The sequence below is a fragment of the Ceratosolen solmsi genome, unplaced genomic scaffold, assembly GCF_000503995.2.
Source record: "Ceratosolen solmsi marchali unplaced genomic scaffold, CerSol_1.0 scaffold7, whole genome shotgun sequence".
NCBI lineage: Eukaryota > Metazoa > Arthropoda > Insecta > Hymenoptera > Agaonidae > Ceratosolen > Ceratosolen solmsi.
The window spans coordinates 158,467-181,100 of record NW_011948413.1 but is presented as its reverse complement, the minus strand read 5'-3'; the positions used below and the strand labels follow the sequence as shown (position 1 = coordinate 181,100).

At 20.4% G+C, this 22,634-nt stretch overlaps 4 protein-coding genes across 5 annotated transcripts; 2 read left to right on the top strand and 2 right to left on the bottom strand.

The window, feature by feature from the left end:
* Window positions 1-1,633: 1,633 nt before the first annotated feature.
* LOC105366908 (transmembrane protein 179) lies at window positions 1,634-2,788 on the top strand. Its single transcript, XM_011505515.1, has 2 exons — window positions 1,634-1,992; window positions 2,201-2,788. The coding sequence occupies exons 1-2, from the start codon at window positions 1,883-1,885 to the stop codon at window positions 2,760-2,762; spliced, it is 672 nt and encodes a 223-aa protein (XP_011503817.1). The 5' UTR covers window positions 1,634-1,882; the 3' UTR covers window positions 2,763-2,788.
* Window positions 2,789-7,684: 4,896 nt separating this feature from the next.
* Window positions 7,685-9,147, bottom strand: mtTFB2 (mitochondrial transcription factor B2; the record flags this gene model as incomplete). The annotated part of the gene is made up of 3 exons (XM_011506366.1): window positions 8,447-9,147; window positions 7,872-8,173; window positions 7,685-7,808 (listed from the first exon to the last, which is right to left on the bottom strand). Coding segments are annotated over exons 1-3 (1,074 nt in total), but the record flags the coding sequence as incomplete, so codon positions are not given.
* Window positions 9,148-14,018: 4,871 nt separating this feature from the next.
* On the bottom strand, window positions 14,019-14,803 carry LOC105366893 (BRCA1-associated RING domain protein 1). 2 transcript variants are annotated; one of them, XM_011505502.1, is made up of 3 exons: window positions 14,721-14,803; window positions 14,370-14,450; window positions 14,019-14,305 (listed from the first exon to the last, which is right to left on the bottom strand). In XM_011505502.1, the coding sequence occupies exons 1-3, from the start codon at window positions 14,745-14,747 to the stop codon at window positions 14,087-14,089; spliced, it is 327 nt and encodes a 108-aa protein (XP_011503804.1). In that variant the 5' UTR covers window positions 14,748-14,803; the 3' UTR covers window positions 14,019-14,086. The 2 variants fall into 2 exon arrangements, with proteins under 2 accessions (XP_011503804.1, XP_011503796.1); XM_011505494.1 differs by lacking the exon at window positions 14,721-14,803 and adding an exon at window positions 14,503-14,657.
* A 1,420-nt stretch (window positions 14,804-16,223) lies between these two features.
* Window positions 16,224-20,572, top strand: LOC105366883 (ATP-dependent RNA helicase DDX54). The gene is made up of 11 exons (XM_011505482.1): window positions 16,224-16,482; window positions 16,557-16,933; window positions 17,003-17,318; window positions 17,399-17,609; window positions 17,707-17,933; window positions 18,006-18,197; window positions 18,269-18,401; window positions 18,470-18,662; window positions 18,735-18,873; window positions 18,943-19,099; window positions 20,374-20,572. Exons 1-11 carry the CDS (start codon window positions 16,291-16,293, stop codon window positions 20,544-20,546), a joined length of 2,310 nt encoding a protein of 769 aa, XP_011503784.1. The 5' UTR covers window positions 16,224-16,290; the 3' UTR covers window positions 20,547-20,572.
* The last annotated feature ends 2,062 nt before the right edge of the window (window positions 20,573-22,634 follow it).

Sequence of the window (22,634 nt, the reverse complement as noted above, 5' to 3'; positions counted from 1 at the left end):
CCCATCTCACTCACTGAGTTTTCTTTCTTCATCTCTGCTTTTTACTCTCTCTCTCTCTCTCTCTCTCTCTCTCTTTCGTTTTTGTTATTCTTTCACTTGATTGTACGTAGTTTATTTTTTAGCTTCCATTATAAATACCTTCAGTTGTTGAGGACAAGAAAATAAAAATTTAAAGCAACAGGTTGACTGTCCCTTTATTATCTGCTTTTCTGTCACTTTTTCCTTACACTTAGAAACACACGATACAATACACTTTTGATTTGTCATTTAGAAATACGCCACAATTAAGAATTTTATTTAGCATTGAAAATAATTTAACGATACGTCAGAATGTATGTTTGCGTACAAACCAATGATAGTGCAATGCGTATGTAATATAATCTAGAGCTATGCGCATATTTACTGCACTAATAATGTCAAATAATTTCCTTTTTTTCTCCTTGTATGTGTGGATCATTTTTGTTTATGTGTTTGAGTAAAGTATGTACGAACACTTAGTACATGGATTTACCATGGAAGACGTGTTTCTTTCTCTTCGATTACTTTTACAGTACGGAAACGCGCGAAATTCGACAGCGTTGCCAGATCCCACTGGTCTGGATTTACTTTGTGTTCGATAAATTCACACAATATATTTTATTTATTCTTTCCCTCTACTTTTCCCCTTCACTTTCTTAAAACATTATTTTTCATTGATATTCGTATTATGATGATTTTTTATCAGGAAAATATTATTTCATCTATATGATATGTTCTATGCACTAAAGCAATTTGAATACAATAAATTATACCTTGTAAGTGTCAATTCATCATCGATAAATATTATTATAGATAGTTCGATTACTTATTTATTATGTAACATTATTATTTATTTATTTTTATTATATTAAATGTTTACTTTGATCCAATATTTTATGAAAAATATTAAATAACATAATAATCTTTTACTTAAAATTTATACTATTTATAACTAATATCATTAATTTTTATGAAAATAAATTAAGAAGCGTATTACTATATAATTATAACATTTAGCCTTTATGTTTACATTTATACATTTTCATATTTTCAAAAGTGAGACATTTTAATATAACATATTTCATACTAGAAATCCAAAAAATAACATACTTATTAACATTTGTAATATAAATTATTAACATAAAAAATATTCCGTATTAACATGATTATTTAATTGTCTAATTTAATAATTATTTAATTATTTAATAATTTTTATTATATGTATTATATAAATTGAATTCTAAAAATTATCTTTTTTTTTAATTATAACGTAAATAAATAAAATTATTACGAGTTAAAAATATTTAACTATGATCTATATTTTAAAAAAATATAATTTAGAATGACAATTAATTTAATAATATTTTTTATTTATATTCCGAATAATTAATTTCTAAGAAGTTTTCATTACAAATGGCATTATACCAGATTAAAAATTTAAATTAAAAATTTCTTTGGCAACACTGTATCTAGAATAATTTATTTGTATAAGGCTTCAAGCTCAGTTAACAGCAATGTCTTTTTTTCTACTAGTATTTTATAATCTTTGGTAAAATGCTCTTTGAGTAAATATTTCTTGTTAAATTAGTTAAATCAAATTATTAAATATATTCAATCTGGTGTTAAAAATTATTTTTAATGACGTGATTTATTCTTGTCAACAGTGGTACAGTGGGCATATAAATTATTTAATTGTAGCAGTATATATAAATTATGGATTTCCTAAAATTAGTTTTCATAAAAATTTCTTTATTGAAGTTTGCATAAAAAAATAATGAAAGTTCATTTGCATTCTGACATAGCCTTAAAATCTTAATAGGAGATTATTCGTTAATTGATATTAAAAAGAAAATCTAAACCTAATATGGCCCTAACAAATATTTTATTATTGAGTCAAATAGCTGGATATGTAGTTGCTCTTATTCTATCTTTATGTATTATTGTGCCTATGAGTTTACATCAAGATGAATTTCGGTAATCATTTCTTAATTTATGAGACCATATTTTTTTTATAAATTCTGAAAATTTATATAATGTATATATGAAATTCTTAAGTAGTGTAATATACTTATAATTGATAGCCATTTAAAAAATTGTTTTATTAAAACTAATTGAATTTTGTACTATAAAATAAAAATACTTTTCTTATTTTCTAATGTAATAATTATTTTATTCTTTTCAGAGGTCATTGTTTATTATTTTCTGCAGGTATCTGGCGAGAAAGTGATGGTCAATTCGTTGCTGATTGGGCTTCTCAAATGTATTGTAATTATACAATATTTGTTGGATTAATATTATTTTTAACATCAGCAGTACAAATCTATTGTTTATCCATGCTGATGTATAAGGGAGAAGATAGTTCATTCTTATCAGCTTTTATAGATGTTATTACATCTATTGTTTTAACAAGCATTTCTTTGATTGCTGCAGTAATAGTTACTTTAGGTTTTATGACATGGTGCAAGAACATGACTAAACGATTTCCATCTTGTGAACTTGCTGCAGGTAATAACATCGATAAAGAAGATCATATAGATACATCTGGTTTCCATATAGAATTAGGTGTAGCCCAATTTGGAATTTGGAGTAGTCTTTCAATATGGGTCGGTCTTTCTGTATTTGCAACATTAAAATTACTTCGATATCATCAGCTAGAAAATATGAAAGTTTCTATGTACAGAGAAAGGCAGAGACTGATTGAAGCAGCAAGTAGTTGCAATAACCAACAAGCAGAAATTGGATGAAATAAAATAATCCTGTCAATATTAATTATGAATTTATTAAAAAAAATCCTATAATTTATTAATTAGTATATGATTTCTAATTATTAATCATTATTAATTTAATTACTAACAGTATAAAGCAAGTGTAATATTTGGAAAAATATATTGGCAACTAGTATAAGATTTAATTTGGTGAAAGAAAGGTTAAAAATTAAGATATGTACATATTTAAATTAAAAATATAATATATATATTTATTTTAATAAATCTTATAAATTTACATTATAAACATGCACACATCTACAATTATTTTTTAAATATAATTTTCTAAATTTTCTATCTACAAATCAATTTATACATACATACATACATACATATATATATTAACACATTTAATGAATATTTTGTAAGTAACAGTTACCATGATTAACAATTAATCTAAAATTATCATTTGCTAAGTTATCTAATTGCAGTGTCTTACGATCTTAAATATAATTTATTTTTCGCAATCAACTTGAAAAATTGTTTTTTTGTTTTTTAATCCCTATTTGAACATTTGCACAGGGTGCACCTATGGTTCTTAGTTCGCAATAATCACCGTTATAGAATACATAATTATTTCGTATGAAGGGATTCGCAAAAAAAATCGATATAGTTTCGGTACGTGATAAATATATATAATAATGTTTGGCACAGGGTCCACGTGAAAATGCTTTGTTACAACTATCAATTTTCAGCAAATAGACCAATAAGTTTGACAATCACAGACCCACGTATTTTTAAAGTTATCCCCTGGATACAACAGCATATTTTCTCAAAAACGGTTTGAAATCTTGACTAGTTTCCGTTTTAAAATCTGGAAAATTATAGTAAATCATTGTTAATAAATGTCACGTTAAAAGCATATTAATTTAATTATGATTTGAAATGTTGAAACATAATGGTTGTATATTTTTATTTTATAATGCAATTAAATTTAAACAGATATTGAGAAGTATTGAAACAAAGCTTAATAACACGATAATTTTAAAAAGCATTGATTATAAAAATCATTTAATACTTCATTGCTCATTTTCTATAATATCATTAAAATATGTTAAAAATATATTAACATAATAATTCTTTAATTTTTGTAATATCTTAAATTGAAATATATTTTTGATACCTTTAATAGTGATTGAAATAAAATATATGTATTGTATTTAATATTTAATAAAATTTTTAATATTTAATATTTAATAAATATTTAAATACATATATGCTCAAATAATTAAAAAGTTATATATATTAAGAATCTAATAATTCTTAAACCCTCTAATTTCAAGTGTAGCATATATATAAGTATATATATAATTATATATGAAACTAAGAAAAATAAATGAATATTGCGTTTATACAACTATATAAAATATGTAATTAATATAATAAAATGCATATCAAATGAAAAATGTAATTTATTGTAATTTCTATTTTTAATTTGCATTGTTAAATCATTTTAATATAGTTATTTGATTTTTAATTTATTTTATAGTAAAATCAGACAATATACAGTATATATGCAAATTCATTTAAAATAATTGTTAAATTACTTTTGCATTAAATGCAGCGATGAGATTTTTTATTAATCGGATAATTACGTTTTAATATTGAAACTTTAAACACTATTGTATTTACAATAGTTTAATTAATTTCGACTATTTCTGATATTTTTTGCGATTTTAATATTTTTTTATACATATGTATTCAGAACAATTATCAGCTTAGTACAGAATGGTGAAGAAATTTATTATATAATTTTTTTATATTATTTTATACATTTGTTCATTTTATTTTTCTTTATATAAATTCAGAATTTTAGATTTTTAGTTACTTAAGACAACGGACAACTAATGCAGAATAATGATGTAGTATTTTTTAATATCGAAATATATTATATATTAGAATATTATTTATTAATAAAATATTTAAATGTACATGATTTTTTTAATTATGAAATTTTTTCCAATTTCATAAATATTTCCGAAATTATTTTTACATGTTGCCAATAATTTTACAAATGATCCACTGCACAAGAATATCAATGTTTAAGATGTACATGAACAATTTTGTTAGGGTTACAAAATATGAAGTAATAAAATTCAGTCATTCCTGCATGATTTTTGCTTTGTCTCTACATCTTTATTCTCAAAATGTATATAAAAGATTCTAGTAGTTGTGTAGTAGTGTTTGAATTAAATTCTAATGTAAAGTGAAATTATTGTTTTGACGAAAACGGAGCAATAATGATGGTTTGAGCGCATATGCATGCATATATTTGTATTTAACGTAGTATTGCTTGTCGGTGAGTTATCACTGACGTACACATTTGAATTTTTATTATCAGAAAAAGATATACCTTGGTAGCAAAATCAATGTAAAAGAACTACGAACACTCACACTGCTAAGATAATAAACTTTATCTTCGTACCTCTTTTCCACCTTCTAGCAAATTGTCTAGCTAAATTTACGCCTTTATTTGATAGTTTTTACATGGTGTGGAGACTTCCTTAAAAGCGATAAACATTGACCATACACTATTTTTTTTTTATAATTGGTGATCTTTGGTAACGCTCAAAACTAGTTAACAAACATGACTGCAAGTTTCTTTTTCTTTACTCACGTAGTAGATAAGAGGGAATTTTTTAAAGAAAATCTCTTTTTCATATTGTTAGCATGACCGGCATTTTTGTAAACATGTTTGCTGTCTATATTCCGTAATTACTAATAACTTAAAATCAATTTGAAAGCATATTTGAATTTATACTACAATTTAATTTTTACAATTTTACAAATTTACTAAAAATAATCACCAAAATATATTAATCATATTAATTTTATCGAGAAATATGAAACTTACATTTTTACTTTTCTCATTTTGTTTTCATAAAAAGTCACGAAACAAAGAAACATTCTTAAGTATTCATAGTAAACTAAGTTATAACAAATATTAAACTGTAAATAATATTATTAATAAAAATATTTTAATTAATTTAATTGGGAGCAGAGAATTTTTTGAGATTTAATTAGAAGACAGAGTTAGTGTACAACTTTCAATAGTATCGTGTCTAAAATAAATCTATTTAATAAATTGATATTCAAATATGTACATTAATATATGAATAATCGACATCGTTTTTATGATTATCACAAACAGATAATCTACAAAATAAATTTTTAATCTTTTACATATAAAGGATGAATAAAATATAGTAGTTTGGTACAGAATTGCAAGTAATTGAAGGTTTTAAACAATTACCCAATAAAGCTTATAACTGACAATTTTTTATAAGTCATTATTAATATATTTTTATCTAATTAGCATTAAGTATGGATAACAAGGTTTTATAATGTATAACAAAAAGGGAAAATGCCTATGCAATATCCAGATATAATATTAATTTTTACAGTTGTCAATATAAGAAACAATGATATTTATGTATTTTTAACATTTAATGATGATGATTTAACAGCTATTAAATGATAATGTGTTTTTGAATGTAATTCAATTAAAAAATAATGTTAAAAACTAAATTGAAAGCTAATAGAGCTGCAAATACATTTTTGATATCTGCTGAATTAAAGGTTTCAAAATAATGTTTATAGAACAGGAACTTTAGTTAATATAAGAATTATGTACATAAAGTATAAGTCATCAATACGTATATGATAAAAATATTTGTATCAATTTGAGTATTATTACTTTAAATTGTTTTAAAAAAATATTTAATAAAATATAAAATTATTTAAATATTTAATAGTATATAAAATATATAAGCCATTATGACCTTTAAAACGAATTTATTTTGGCTATCTTAAAAATTGAACTAATAACATTGAAATTTATTTAAAATATTAATTATCTATATTCATATAATTAAAAAAAAATGTAGATAATGTATCCCAAATCTACATACATTTGATATTTATATCATTAAAAATTGAGAATCAAAAATTACTTTAAATTATTAAAAAAATATATTTAAAAATAATAAAATACTCATAATAATGATAAGCACACGTTAAACATGATTTGTATGATTAACTTATCTAATTACTGTATTAATAGAAAATAAAGACCTTCAAAACTAAATAATATATTATCGTTTATTAAAACGTCTAAAGAAATAATACAAAAATATATGTAATATATACAAACATCTGAATTCTAAAATAAATTAATTAAATATTAATTATAAGTTATAATATTATAATTAATCTATACAATTTTAATAAATTGTTTAACAATTTGTATTTGAAACTATTTATTACTAATATTTTTTATAAACTACCTCTCGTTTTTCTACTATATTCAGCTTCTTTGGATTCAAAATTAATTTCCACTTCATCATAGATTTCTTCATCATCAATCTATGTACATACATAAAATAAAAGAATATAAGTTTTACAAATTTTATGACTAGAATATCTACTATTTAGTGCATTTAAAATTTAAATAATCTTTCAAAGATAAAATTTTATAATAATTTAACTATATTATGGTATTTCTCTCTATATTATTAATATATATAATTCTATATTATTAATATATATAATTCTATATTACATATAGAATATATTCTATATTATAATATTATATATATATATATATATATATATATATATATATATATATATATATTATAATATTTTATTCTTTAGAAATAATTATTCAATAAAATATTTATAAAATGAATACTATTGTCTTATAATATAGCTTATAATATAGCTGATTACAATAAAAATTTTAAATAAATTATGATTTTAGTAACAGTTACTATTTATAATAATTTATATACATAAAATGTATATATAAAAATTATAAATAAGAACTCTTCTTAAAAAAATGTTTTACAGATGTAGATATTTAATACCTTATAAAACTTTCTATAAAATAAATGTGTATATTCTGGCCATGATTTAAACTCATTAAATAAAGTTAAAAGTTGATTAGGATTTAAATCTTTAAATCTAGTACACATATTCATATTATTTAGAATTAGTCGCATACCACAACCAGGCACAAGTTTTCTGTAATAAAATGAAATTGAATTGGTGCTAAAAGTTGAAATAATTGTATTAAATAATATTTACTCAAGTTCCACTATAACTCTTGTCGTCTTGGATCTCATACAATATCGAAGAAAATACCAAAAATGTTTTAAATCTATTTTTGTAAATAAATACTGTAATTTAGGCTCCATTTTGATAACCATTAGAAAATCAGAATCATTAATATTGCAATTATTTAAATCATAATTGGGCCATGGCAAAAAAGCCTTCCTGGACAAATTTCCAAGTAATGTAATATTGAAAAAAAGTTTTAATATTATATAATAACGATTGTAATGTTTACTAAATTGCGTATATGTCTTTTCCACATTCTCATATAAATCCTGAAATCAGAATTAAAGATTAAATTTATAAATAATATTTTATATGAAAAATTTTAATAAAATGAAAATCTTTATTCATTCCTCCAAAAGAATATGAATTATTTTTTAATTAAAATAGAAAACATTGTAAAAAATTTAAACACAAAATTAAATTATACTTTAATTTATTAAAAAAAGATTAGATATTTGTTGTAACATAAAATAAATGCTTTTACTTAAATAAAATTTTTATTTATATTTTGCAATTTTTAACTAAACATAAATAACATATACCTTCCAAATTGATGACGAAACAATTAGATAAAAAATAGATCTATTGTCAAATAATTTTGTTTGATTACAAAAATTATATATTATCAATGATATAGAGGTTTTATTTGCAACTGGTATTATATATGCTATTCTTTTATATTTTGAATATGATATTACTGACTTCTCTGTATCATATTGATACAGATATTTATTACGTAATGATAAAAGACAAAATGAATTAAAGGGAATATATTTTAAAGTTAAACGTGTATTATATTTCAGAACAATTGCATATAAAGGGCTATTTGAATTATAAAAATTTACACATTTTTCTAAAAGTGTAATATGTTGAATTCCAATATTCAATAATTCTTGAGTTAATAATCCCAATCCTGGATTACATTCAATAACAGAATAATGATCTTGTAATAATTCTGGGGAAATTATAGAAGTTAAATCTTTTGCAGTTGATGGGTCAACTAAGTATAATAGACTATTTTTATTACAATTATTTTGTAACAATCTTTTTGGTATTATATCTACAAAATGTTCTTGATTTGTTTTTTGTAGAAATTTAGATACATGTTTAGATATTACTTTACTTTTTTGATTATTTAAATTAATTTTTTTGTTCTTCAATTTCTGTAATTGCATATTTCCCGTCACCATAAAAGATTTATATACATTAATATTCCAACTATTGTATTTATAAAGAAGTTTCTGATATAACATTTTATTAACTTTTTTTTTATTTATATAAATGAGTGTACATATATTCATGTGTGAATGTATAAATATTATATATATATTAACATATGACAAACTCGCATGCAAAAGTATATGCATGTACAATCTGAAATATATAATTATGTACTCATTTTTAGAAAAATAAACAAAGAAAAATATAATTACAAAAGTAATAAATCAAACTTTTGGTAAAATGAGTATCCTTCGATTTGTATTCATCTATAAATTAAATTTTAAATACTACTAAATATTCAATAAATTGTTTAATAAGTCATTTTTAAATAGTAATTTTTAAACTTTCAGAAAATTACTAACTTTAGTAAAAATCAAATTCTATGTAACATTGAAACTTTACATTATAAAAAAATTAATATATTAAATATCTTTTTTATTGGCACAGTCAACACTTAACTTTTCACATAATTTATGACATAATTATATAACAAAAGAAAATAATACAATTCTATATGATTATTTTCATAGTTCTAAAATTGCTCAAAATTAAAATTAATTTGCTCGATTATGCAATATCAATAATAACAAATATTAATTTATAATTAACAATATATTAATTCTAGCCTTAAAAATTTTAAATATAAGTATTTGGAATAATTTTTGTCAGGCTATATAAAATTAATTTGAAAATTAATAAATTTGATAATTATACAAAATTTTATTAGTATTTATGAATCAATAAAAAAAATTGATTTTCAATTTATATTTGTTTATCAAACAAAACAAAAATTGTAAGATATATATTCAACTGGTTTTTATTTTTTTTTTCATTAATTTTATTTTCTAAAAAATCATCTGAAAACTTATTTATCTCAAAATTTCAAAATGTAATGCGTGTTTTTTCTGAGTTTCAAATTGATTTAATTCTTTTAATTAAATTATTGAGTATAAATATATATATATATATATATTAAAGAAAAGATTTTTTAAAAAGGATATAAATTTGTTTTTCCGAATAATAATTTTCATTGTTTTTAAACAATTTTGAAAATAATTAATTTAATATTCATAATCATTTCAAGCTAATAGATTATTAAATATGCATTATTTATTATTGGTTATTCTTTTTCATTTATTTCATTTTACTTTATTTTTTATTCATTTACAAATTTTGTTTTTAATTTTTGTCATATGTAAATTGTTATTAATTTATAATTGTATTATTTACTATAATCAAATTTTCTTAATTTCTTACAAAGTGACAACATGTAACGAATATTGTAATATTTTTTATGGAAAAATCTATTATCATTTTTATTATAACACAATTTTTTTAGACTTTAATATATTATAAAATATATTTCAATAGTAATAAAGATTGGATAAATATTTTTATCTTAAAAATACAATACTAAAATAATTATATGTACACATGTTTTTCTGCAGTTATTCAATGTTTTTTATTGATATATAAATCGTAGATATTCGTAAGTATTATTGTAATAAGTATAATTATTAAAATGTTCGAATTGACTTATTGATATTAATACACATAAATACAAAGAGAAACAAATTTTTTTTTAACTATATAATAAAATATTTTTTTAAATTATATAAATTTTCTGAATTATATATATGTATTTGTCTTTCTTAAATTTTATTTAATCTATTTAATAAACTTTTTTCCTAATATTAATGTAAAAAATATAAAGATATTTATTATTTGATATCAATGCAAATATCAAAATTATATTAATATATATAAATGAGTTCATGAATTTTTGAGTATATGAATTTTTTATATGCTCAGTGCGAATACGCATACGCATTTAAAATTTAGTTATAAATAATATAAATTCATCATAAAATTTTTTTATAATTTAATATCAATTTTAATAAATTAATATTAAATTCATAAATTGATTATTTTAACATTTTTCAAGTCTCTAATCATCACGTATATTTAATAATACGAACATTTTTAATTTCAAAATTCAACAATTAGAATAAAAAATTTACGTACATAAATAAGAAGTTATTTTAAATTATTATATATTATACATACGGTAAATAAATTTTTTAGTATAAGTATTTAGTTCATATAAATATAGGCCTAAATAAAATGTTACATTTATTATTTAATTTTTATTATATTATATTAATTATTAAATATTGTTATTTTATATATAAATTTTACTTAAAATTTAGGAAAAATATTTTTAATTAGTGTTATAACTGTAGTTACTAACAAGTGGAATTGTTGATAGATCTATTTTACTATAGATAATTGAGTGACATTATTTAAAATATATAATACAGATAGCACATGCACTTACAGAGTCATGTATAACAGATTTTGTCATGGACATGCGATTTTCAATTACAGTAATATATCTATTCTATCATAAAAGTTAATACAATATTTATTTAGATGCATATCTAGATTAAATTTTGATGTATGTAGTATTTATACATTTTATTAAATACCATATATGTGAATACTAAATTAAAATAAAAATTATCAATGGTTAAATTTTAATTATTTTACATATTTACATAAGAGTCATATAACAATAAATCAAATGTATTATTTCTAAACAAAGAAAATTGCTATAAAATTTAAAGAATTTATTAATTCATTAACAAACATCATATATTATAAATTCATTTGAAACTTGGTTAATGGAAAATTAAAATTTTTTTTTTTCTTAATTCTTACAAATGTATTTAATTTTAATATAGATTCTATATATAGCAAGTATTAATTATCACAAAATATAAACTTAATGAAAAAGTTTTTATTGTTCATAATGTTATGATTCAAAGTTATTATATTATGATTTAAAGCTATTAAACTTGTTTGGGAAAATGAATAATTTTATAATAATGTTATGTCATCTATTCACTATATTCATTAGAAGTATTCATTAGACATTGTAATCTTGGAAATTAAGTGAACGCAGAAATATACATTACCTTATAAAAGCATAACAAAAGTATATATAACTTAATTTTTAGAATAAATTTATTTTTAAGATTTATATTAAGATTTAAAATAGTTTATATTAGAAAGAGTTATATAATGAATATATTCTTGCTGTCTTTCTTTTTACGTATATGCAAATAATATAAATAAAAACTATCAATTACATTTCTTTATACATAACACAGATTTTAAACCAAGTATAACATGCCTTTACAAAGAAAACTGTATAAACTCTTTGCCGGTAGTTTAATATTGAAAATAAACTACATTGTGTCCAGCCAATTTTAAAATCACTAAATTCACGAGAAAAAATATTAATAATAAAATGTAAATTTTAATTATGAGTAAAAATATTAATTTTTAATACAGTTACATAAAAACATTTTTTGTCTTTTTATATTTTATATATTTTAACAAATACTTCTATTACAAACTATGCGAAAAGATAATTTAATGCCCCAATAAAACTTATGATTGATTTTTAATTAATTACTACTTTTTATTTTCCAATTTTAGTTTAATCACCTCATTGAAACATAAAATCTAACGAAAATGAGAAAAGTGAAAACAAAAATAAATTAAAAGTTAGTTCATTTTTGACTTTTAATTGATTTATATTAATAAAAGATGTATATTTATACTAAAAAATATATGGCTCTTTTTATGATAAATTTGATAAATTCTAAAATATAATTACTCTGTGAAAAGTAAGAATTTAGAGTTTATTCTGAACGATTTGAAATGTTCTTTCAAAAAACGAAATATTAGGATACTATATAATCTGCACTTATGAAATTTAATCTTGATCAGATCTAATCTCAAAAATCTTGATATAATTTTTCTTAGCATTGTTCAAATGAGATTTATAGACTATGTCAACATTTAAAATAAGATGTAAAAATGTTTAAAAACATGGAATAGATATCGTCTAAAACAGTTTATATATAAAACATTTTAATGAAGCACTTAGAAAAACTTTAACAATTTTATTTTTATTAGTATTAGTATTTACTCTTTCTTATCATTAAAATAAAATATTTTTTAAAAAGAATTCTCAGATAATTGTAATAATTGGTACTATTTGTTTAGATTTGGCTTTATAAAAGATATTCTTAAATTTTATTAACTGTTTAATTCTTTTATTTAAGATTTTATAAAATAATAAAAAAAATTTTAATTGTGTTTTTAAATTATTACTATCATTTGTTATTACCTTAGGGTGAATGCAATTTGTAAGCCATAAATATGAAATGTAATGTGATATCAAATATTTGAAAAATTTAATTTATTTAAATTATTTTAGTTCATATATTTAAGAAATATAATAACTTAAAATCACATTAATTAAAAATACAAAAATAAAAAATAAAAATGTATACAAATTTGTATTACATAAAGAATTCATATAATTAAGATATTTTTAAATAAGTTTTATAAAATACAGAGAACTTTTAATGAATTTTGTAAGACTTTAATTAATAATATCTATAATTTCTTCAGATTCTGTAGAAGAATCATAAAAAATATTTTTAATGTTGTATGAATTATTCTTATCCAAATAATTTTCATGAATATTTTCAAATACTATATTAACATCGTTCTCTGTATCATCAATGTGATAGTCAATTTTAATATTATATTCAGAATTTAGACATTTCTCCACTTGTTTTCCTTTTAAAATTCTTTTATCCATAATATCATGTAAATTATTGTTTTCAAATTTAGTTTGATCTTCAGAATTTTTAGTTATTTCTGTAGTTACTTTAGGATGCTGAATGTTATTTTCTGCATCACAATTTAAAATAATAGATAATTCATTAAATATACAATAATCTCTAAAAGAATAAAAATAATATATTATATGTTCATTCCATATAAGATTAATTTTTAAAATGAAAATCTGGCTTATGCTTTATTTTTAAAAGATAGAAATTAAAAATTATACAGAATATCATACTTAAAAAGATAGATATTCAAATTGTAATTTCAACGTACACAGGTTTTTTTTTATTGTTATCAATTATATCTTTCTTTGCATTATATTGTAAAAGCAGGCATATCATGTTATAACTATTATTTTTAGCTGCTTCGTGTAAGGCAGTTCTACCTTCATATCCTGGTTGATTTACATTAGCTCCTGATTCTAATAACATTTTAGTTATTTCATAAAATCCATAATCTGCACTTTCTTGCTAAAATAAAGATTAAAATAAATATTTATATTATATGAATATACAGTAAAATATCAATAAGTACCAATGGTGTCCAATTTGCATAACAAGAAATATTAGGGTCAGCCCCTGCTTTTAATAGATATTTTACATATTCTTGTTGTCCCTAGAATAGTTTTGTCAATTATTTAATATTAATAATTATATATAAATCTTACTTTCTTGCATGCTTCCTGTAACTTTGTTTCTCCACAATAATTTCTTTTATTAATATTTTTTGGAATAATCATATTTGGTATATCTGTGCAATTTTTTACTTTTTTTATATTTTGTTTAAAATTTAAATTACTTTTACGTTTCAATTTTTTAAATTTTTTTCTTTTTAATTGATTTAAAGTAACAGTAGTCATACTTGAGTTATTCAAATTGAATTTACTTTCGAGTATGTCTGAATTACATTCATTTTTTTCAGATAATGAGTCAGATTTATTGATTCTATTTATACTTTCAACATTCTTTCTATAAATATTATTATGTTAATTTAATAATATACAATTAAATATTAAAATTTTAATTTTAATAATCAATCTTTAATTTATCAGTATCATTAATGTAAATTTTCACAAAAATTAAATCTTTTAACGATGTACATTAAAATATTGATTTTTAAAAAATGTAGAACCAAAATTAAAATACATTACAATAATTACATTAGATTATTAATAAGATGTTTATATTGTAATAGTTATAAAATTAGCAGTTAAAATTATTTCTACTATATACTAATAAATTAACCTGTAACCTGCTGCTTCTGCAATATTACAACACATCTGTATAATTTGTTCAATGTTCGAATTATTTTTTTTACTTGAAAATTGGCATTGACTACAAATAGTATTTTTTGTATTAGCACATGAAATACATAAAATATGACCGCAATTTAAAAATTTCTGTAGATCACGTAAAGTGGTATTGCTGAAAAAATATACTATGAAATATAATTCTTTTGTACCACAAAATAAAAACGTAAAAACAATTAAATATAAGAGATAAGGCTTGTAAATAAAGTAATATACCATTTTGTACAGCTCAAAATACTTAAAAATTTATTTAAGGCTTTGCAAATTTCTAATGGTTTATTATTCATTATTAAAATTTAAAATATATTATTTACATCTTTTATATTTAAAATTTTTTGGAATTAAATTCTGATCGAACCATTTAAAGAAACAACTCTCCACTTTATTAACTTTATTAAATTGTAATAAAAATGTTTAATTATTTTCTAAGATGAATTGATTAATTACGAAAATATATTTTAATTATTTATAAATTTATAGATTAATTTATTGAAAACATACTATAGTTAATGTAATTATTTATATATTTTTTACGAAGACCGAAGACCATTTTACAATAATTGTAGTCTTGGAAATAAAATTCATTTTGGTCAAAATTGAATTCTTGTTTATTTCTATATTTCTAATTCTAATTAAAACAAATATATATATATATATATATATATATATATGCATCTAACACGTTGTTTTACTGTAAATTTTATGTACAGTAATTTACATTTAATTTCATATTAATTAAAAAATATATTATTGTTTATTTTTATAAATTTGACAATTCTACCACATATCCATAATTATGATAAAAAATAGTTTATGACCGACAATTTATATATGAAATTATTTCAGACAATTTTTTAATTAATTTTAATATATTTCAAGATTAAAATAATTATAATGTATGTTTTAAAATTAAGAACAATATTCCAAACAAATTTCTTTTATTATATTGTATATTAAAATATATTTAAAATTTTTAGATCGTCATAGATGAGAAATTTCTAGGACATAAATTTTTAAAAAACGAACGGTTCTTCACAAAAGAGGTTAAGATTAATGGCATGGAAATATTTGCATTTAAAGATTATTACGTAAATTTATTCCACTTTTGTTTATTAAAATTGATCAAACCTTAGTAACTAGAATAAAATGGAAACAGAATTATTTAATTTTAAAAATTCATGTAACAATAATGAAAAAAATGTTTTTAATCAAATTAATAAGAATAACAAAAAAAAATGTAGAAAATCAGGTGGATTTCAAGCAATGAATTTGAGTTATCCAATTATAAAAGGGATTTTAAAACGTGGATATAAAGTACCAACACCAATTCAGAGAAAGGTAAATTAAACAAAAAAGTAACAAAAATTTATAATAACTTAATAATTTTCGTTCATAATTATTCACTGTAACAGACTATTCCACTAGCACTTGAAGGTAGAGATGTAGTTGCTATGGCTCGCACTGGAAGTGGTAAAACTGCTTGTTTTTTAATACCTTTGTTTGAAAAATTAAAAACAAGACAAGCTAAATCAGGAGCACGTGCTTTAATTCTTGCACCAACTAGAGAATTAGCTATTCAAACATTGAAGTTTATTAAAGAAATAGGAAAATTTACAGGATTAAAATCATCTGTTATTTTGGGTGGAGATAGTATGGATGATCAGTTTTTGGCTATACATGGGAATCCAGATATTATCGTTGCTACCCCAGGTCGCTTTTTACACATATGTATTGAAATGAATATGAATTTAGAAAACATTGAAATTGTAGTATTTGATGAAGCTGACAGGTATATAAAATTTGTTATTCTGACTAAAATATGATTTAAATATATATTTAGCAAAATTTATTAATTTAGATTATTTGAAATGGGACTTGGTACACAAATTAATGAAATATTAAATAGATTACCAGAAACTAGACAGACACTTTTATTTTCAGCAACATTACCAAAATTATTAGTTGAATTTGCAAAAGCAGGACTAGAAAATCCAATCCTTGTACGTCTAGATGTAGAAAGCAAGTTACCTGATGAGTTGAAACTTTGCTTTATTACTTGCAGATCTGAAGAAAAACTAGCTGTGTTATTATGTTTATTAAAACATATTGTGAAGGCTGATACTCAAACAGTAATCTTTGTTGCTACTATGCACCATGTTGAATATATTCATCAAGTGAAAATTTCATTTAATTTAAGAATTGAATAATAAAAATATAATAATTTAATAATATAATCATATAATAATGATTACAGATTCTTGATAAAGCTGGTATTACAAATACATTTATATATTCTAATTTAGATCCATCAGCACGTAAAATAAATGCAGCCAAATTTAAAAGTGAAAAAGTTAAAGTTTTAATTGTAACAGATATTGCTGCAAGAGGAATAGATATTCCGTGTTTAGATAATGTTATTAATTTTAATTTTCCTGCAACAAGCAAATTATTCATTCATAGAGTTGGTTAGATTAAATATTCCCAATCTCAATATATTTTTATTTAAATTGTAATAGATATATATTCTTTGCTATTATTTATTATAAATAATCTTTTAAATAGGTAGATGTGCACGTGCTGGAAGAAGCGGTAATGCATACAGTATAGTTGCTCCAGATGAGTATGCTTATCTTTTAGATTTACATTTATTTCTTGGACGTTCTCTCAACATAATTCCTATATCAGAAACAGAAAATATTCCAGAAGAAGCTATAGGCAAAATACCTCAATCAATGATTGAAGAAGAACTTTCTGAATTAATAATGTATCATAAAAATATTACAGATATTGTAAAATAGTTTTCTACCATTTTAAAAATATAGGAAAAGAAATTCAAATTAAAACTTTCTCATTATTTTTAGTCGAGTATGCAAAATGTATGCAATAATGCATATCAACAATATATACGATCTAGACCACCAGCATCAACAGAGAGTAATAAAAGAATAAAAGAATTACATATTTCTATAGCTGGTATCTTACCAGAATTTCGAAATTCTAATAATGATGCAGCTGAACTAATTTCAAAAATAAAAAGTTATAAACCACGCGGGGTGATTAAAACAATATATTTTTAATTAAAATCAATAATTTCTTTTTTCTGTCATTCTATTATTTCTTTTAGACAATTTTCGAAATAGTAGCAAAACCTTCTTCGGTGGATTATAAAATAATGAAAGAAAAAAGAAAATTTCATAAAGAAAATATCATAAATTATCACCAAAAAATTGAAGAAGTGTCAACTAAAAATCTAAATTGTAAATATTGTTTTTATTATTAATCTTAAAAGTTAAATAAAATTCAACTTTATGTAAAATAATTGTAGATAAAGCTAAAAGCCTGCAATTATCACCAAGTAGTATAGATGAAATTAATGATACTTTTAGTCAAGTTATAACTTCAAAAAAAAGGAAAATATATGATATATGTCAAAATAAACATAAAAAGAAACAAAAAGTTCTAAAAGATGATCAATTTTATGTACCTTATACAGCTCCAGATAGGCATACTGAACAAGGGTGAATTAAATTTATATCTTACTCATTTTTCATAATTCAATGATAAAAAGTAAATTATATATTTTATTCTAGATTAGCTGTAAATAATTTTACAACTGAAGCAGATAAAGTTTATTTAGATTTTACTGCTGACAACGAAAATTCAAGACGATTTCAAAATCAAATAAAAAAATGGGATAGAAAAAAGAAAAAAATGATCACGATTGAAAATGTAAAACAAAATTTTAAATATTTTACTTAGAATTATTTAAGTTTATTAAAAAAATTTGTTATAATACAGAATCCTAAAGCGGGAAAAATTCAAACGGAATCAGGAACTTGGATTCCATCAACATATAAAACTAAAAGATATTTACAATGGAAAGAGAAGAATAAAATTGGCATAATTCAAAATGATGATAATACTGATAATGAAGTGTCATTGCAAATGCAAAAACGTAAGTTTGATAAGAGCTATTAATGAAAATTAATAATAATTTAAAAATTAGATAATTATTTTTAATTATATATATATAACACAATTGCAACTAATATAATAGAAATCATTTACAATTAATTTTTTTTAATGTCTACATAGGTAATTCATATAAATTTTATTTTATTTGGTTAATAAATATATATTTTAATTAAAAAATTATTTTTTATATTTAAATAAATAATAATTATCTTTTGATTAATTATAAACTAGTTAAGGTTTAATTTTATTTTATTTTCATTTACTTTACTCTTAATCTATGTATGATTATAATTTAAATTTTTAAAAATTACAATATCATTATTTTAAAAAATCAATATTTGTTCAATTATTTTGGGGAAATTCTGTTGATTATTTATTAAAAATGAATTTATTATTTTTTAAATATAAATAATCAAATAAAAATAAAAAAAAATTAAAATGACGTATTTTTGATAACTCTTTGATAATGAGTAAACAATAGTAATATTGTGAATATAATTAATTTTATTTAAAAAAAGTATAATTTGAATATACAAAAAATTATGATACATAAATAATTGTTAAAATCATAGAAATTATAAGAAAAATATAGATAAGATAAATCAATTTTATTACCTTGATAGATGTTTGATTAATTCATTTGTATGATTAGCAAGGATTTATTTTTGTTATTATATATATGTGATACTAACTATGAATAAAACACGATTCACTTGTTAAAGTTAGGAAGAGTGTCATTGATTCACCAATAGGTATGCATATTATTGTCAAAATACCCTTCTTGGAAAATATTATGTATATGTTTTATGTAGATTTTCAATATATATAGAAATTAATTTCTGTTATAATTAGATACCATAAAACAGTTCAATATTAGTCTACTACAATATGCAACATAAAACTTATACCTGAAACAGATAATTAAGGAATTTCATATGCTCATGTTTACCAAATGTTTTTATTAATTAAAATTAATGTTATTTTGTATTATTATTACATAATTATTTGGTTTACTTATTATTAATAATCCTGTTTTTGAATGCTTATTAAAACAAATATATATCTTATTTAATTACAACTCGAAATTTTTATGTATTAATGAAATGCACGATCATATCATTACATAATAAAATTTTAAATATGTCTTCAACAACATTTTTAAATTAAAGTAAATGAAAAATGGGTATAACTTTTTATTTAATACTTTTATCATACTTTATTATATTTTAAGTGTATCAAAATATTTAATTATAGTTGAAACATCAGCAAAAACACATTGGGCAAGGCATAATCAAAAATTGAAAGAGAAGATTAGAATTAAAAGTGAACTTAAAACTCCTGATCAGATACTGAAAGCACGCAAAATACTTGAAAGAAAGAAACAGAGAAATGGACGTAAAAAGAAGGGAGGTCGCAGTAATAGATAAAGTACAAGGTTCCAAATATATGGTTCTAAGCAAGTTATAAATATATATATATATGTAAATGTATATATTTATAGTATATTATATATTTAACAAATTAAATTTTCTGTTTTATTTCAATATACTTTCTGCTAGTTTTATTTTAAATCGTTAACCCATTTAAAATTTTTCCATTTTTTTTTTTATTGAATTAGTTTAAGTTTTCAAAGCTCCTTTTAGAATCGAGCTTAAATTACACATTAATAATGATTCGTGTATATATAATATCCATTACCTGATTATGGCAATTTATAATAGAGTAAATTATTTTTAGTTTTAAAAATAACCTTTATTATTGAATATATATGAAAACCGTTTTATCTTATATTTTATAAGAACTAATTTTCTGTTTTAATGTAATATGTCATATATATAATTTTCGTAGAATGCAAATTTGAACATATTTTTTAGAAAACGAATTATATATATATAAATATTTTTAAATACCAAGTATAAAAATATTTACAAGTTGTTACAGAAATATGATCAATAATTAAAAATTAATTTTTACGTATTTAGAAAAACTTTAAAAATTAGTGCCTAGATTTATGTCTACTGTAGTAGTTTTACTGTAGTAGTAGTACTTTTAATAAAACGAAAAGATTTAATATGAAAATATTACAATGAATAGAACGCCTTTAGTTTTATTGTCTATATTATCAGTATATTTAGCTTAATTAAATATTAATATATAAATAAGCAAAAACACTTACTAAACAAATCAAATCTATTTTTCTCGAGGAATTTGATTGATTTAAAGCTTTTTCATGACTGATAAAACAATTGAATAAAAAAATTAAATATTAACTGAAACTACTTAGGTTGAGAGATAGTAACGCAATAAAGTGCAGTGTATTTAGATTATATGAAACCATAAGATTGAAAAGGTTACACATTGAAATTTGACGTTCTTATTGCAGGATGTTCACAGAATAGAAATATTGAAAATAGTACATACTAATTCTTCTAATTTTTAATTTAGTATACTCAATTATAACAATATCCTAAATGATGCAATAAAACCATCTAGTAATGTAATTTATATAATATAAATAATTAATGTCTTTATTGTACAGAATCGTGTCTCAAACAAAAAAATTGCTTATTTTCATAAAATTATTTTTCTTACATATAAAATATTATTATGTTTCAAAAGACCATTAATAGTTATAGGATAAATTATATTTGAAAAGTAGAAAATTTATACTTGACACTTCTTTTTTCTTTGATACAGCGATTTCATAATTTTATATTTTTTAAATTATCATAAATAATTACTATGTATAAAACATACATCAAATACAATTTTAACATTTTTATGTACACGAAGATGAAATATTATAATTTTTGTATTCATATGAATTAATATTTTTTAAAATAACTATACAATAGACTAGCAAATTAAATATGTAAATTATCAAAGTATTACAATATTTACAAATAAATTTTTAGTATATAGTTGAAAACTGTTTTTTTTTATTTTGCACAATTTTTTAATATTTCATTAGTTTTTTCTACAATTATTGATTTGTTATATTAAATGAAATATGTAAAAATGCAAATTGATAATGATATTTATATGTGATATACCTTTTTCTTAATTATTTAAAATCTTTTTAATAAAAAGTTAGAAATCAATATTCCAAAATTTAAATAAAATAATTATTTGAATGCTTTATATTTTTATGAAAATAATTTACTACATTTTGTTAAGCTAAATAAATTGAAAATAATTTTATTATAATATATATTTAACAGCTTATATTAGATTTCTTAAATTCAAACTTGAGACGTATTTTCTTCCTTTGATAAAGCATAAAATGTAAATGGTTAAGTATAACTAACAGATTACGTATACTAATAATTATACTTACTATACTGTAAGTATTATCAATTTACAAAATTTTGTAAAACTTAATATATTGTTATTATTTTCGTTCTACTATCGAAGCTCTAGAAAAATATAACTAATGAAAATTACATAATATGTTTTAGATAAACATCTATTACTTACACATTCTTTTTTGCAATTAAGTTTCTGTTATATAAACT

Bases quoted from the DNA above. Each gene is read 5' to 3' on its own strand.
- LOC105366908 (XM_011505515.1), top strand. From the start codon at position 1,883: ATGGCCCTAACAAATATTTTATTATTGAGTCAAATAGCTGGATATGTA. The intron at 1,993-2,200 runs GTAATCATTTCT...TATTCTTTTCAG, and splicing joins TTACATCAAGATGAATTTCG to AGGTCATTGTTTATTATTTT.
- LOC105366893 (XM_011505494.1), bottom strand. From the start codon at position 14,574: ATGATTATTCCAAAAAATATTAATAAAAGAAATTATTGTGGAGAAACA. The intron at 14,451-14,502 runs GTAAGATTTATA...AAACTATTCTAG, and splicing joins TACAGGAAGCATGCAAGAAA to GGACAACAAGAATATGTAAA. The intron at 14,306-14,369 runs GTACTTATTGAT...TCTTTATTTTAG, and splicing joins ATGCAAATTGGACACCATTG to CAAGAAAGTGCAGATTATGG.
- LOC105366883 (XM_011505482.1), top strand. From the start codon at position 16,291: ATGGAAACAGAATTATTTAATTTTAAAAATTCATGTAACAATAATGAA. The intron at 16,483-16,556 runs GTAAATTAAACA...TCACTGTAACAG, and splicing joins CAACACCAATTCAGAGAAAG to ACTATTCCACTAGCACTTGA. The intron at 18,874-18,942 runs GTAAAACAAAAT...GTTATAATACAG, and splicing joins AAATGATCACGATTGAAAAT to AATCCTAAAGCGGGAAAAAT.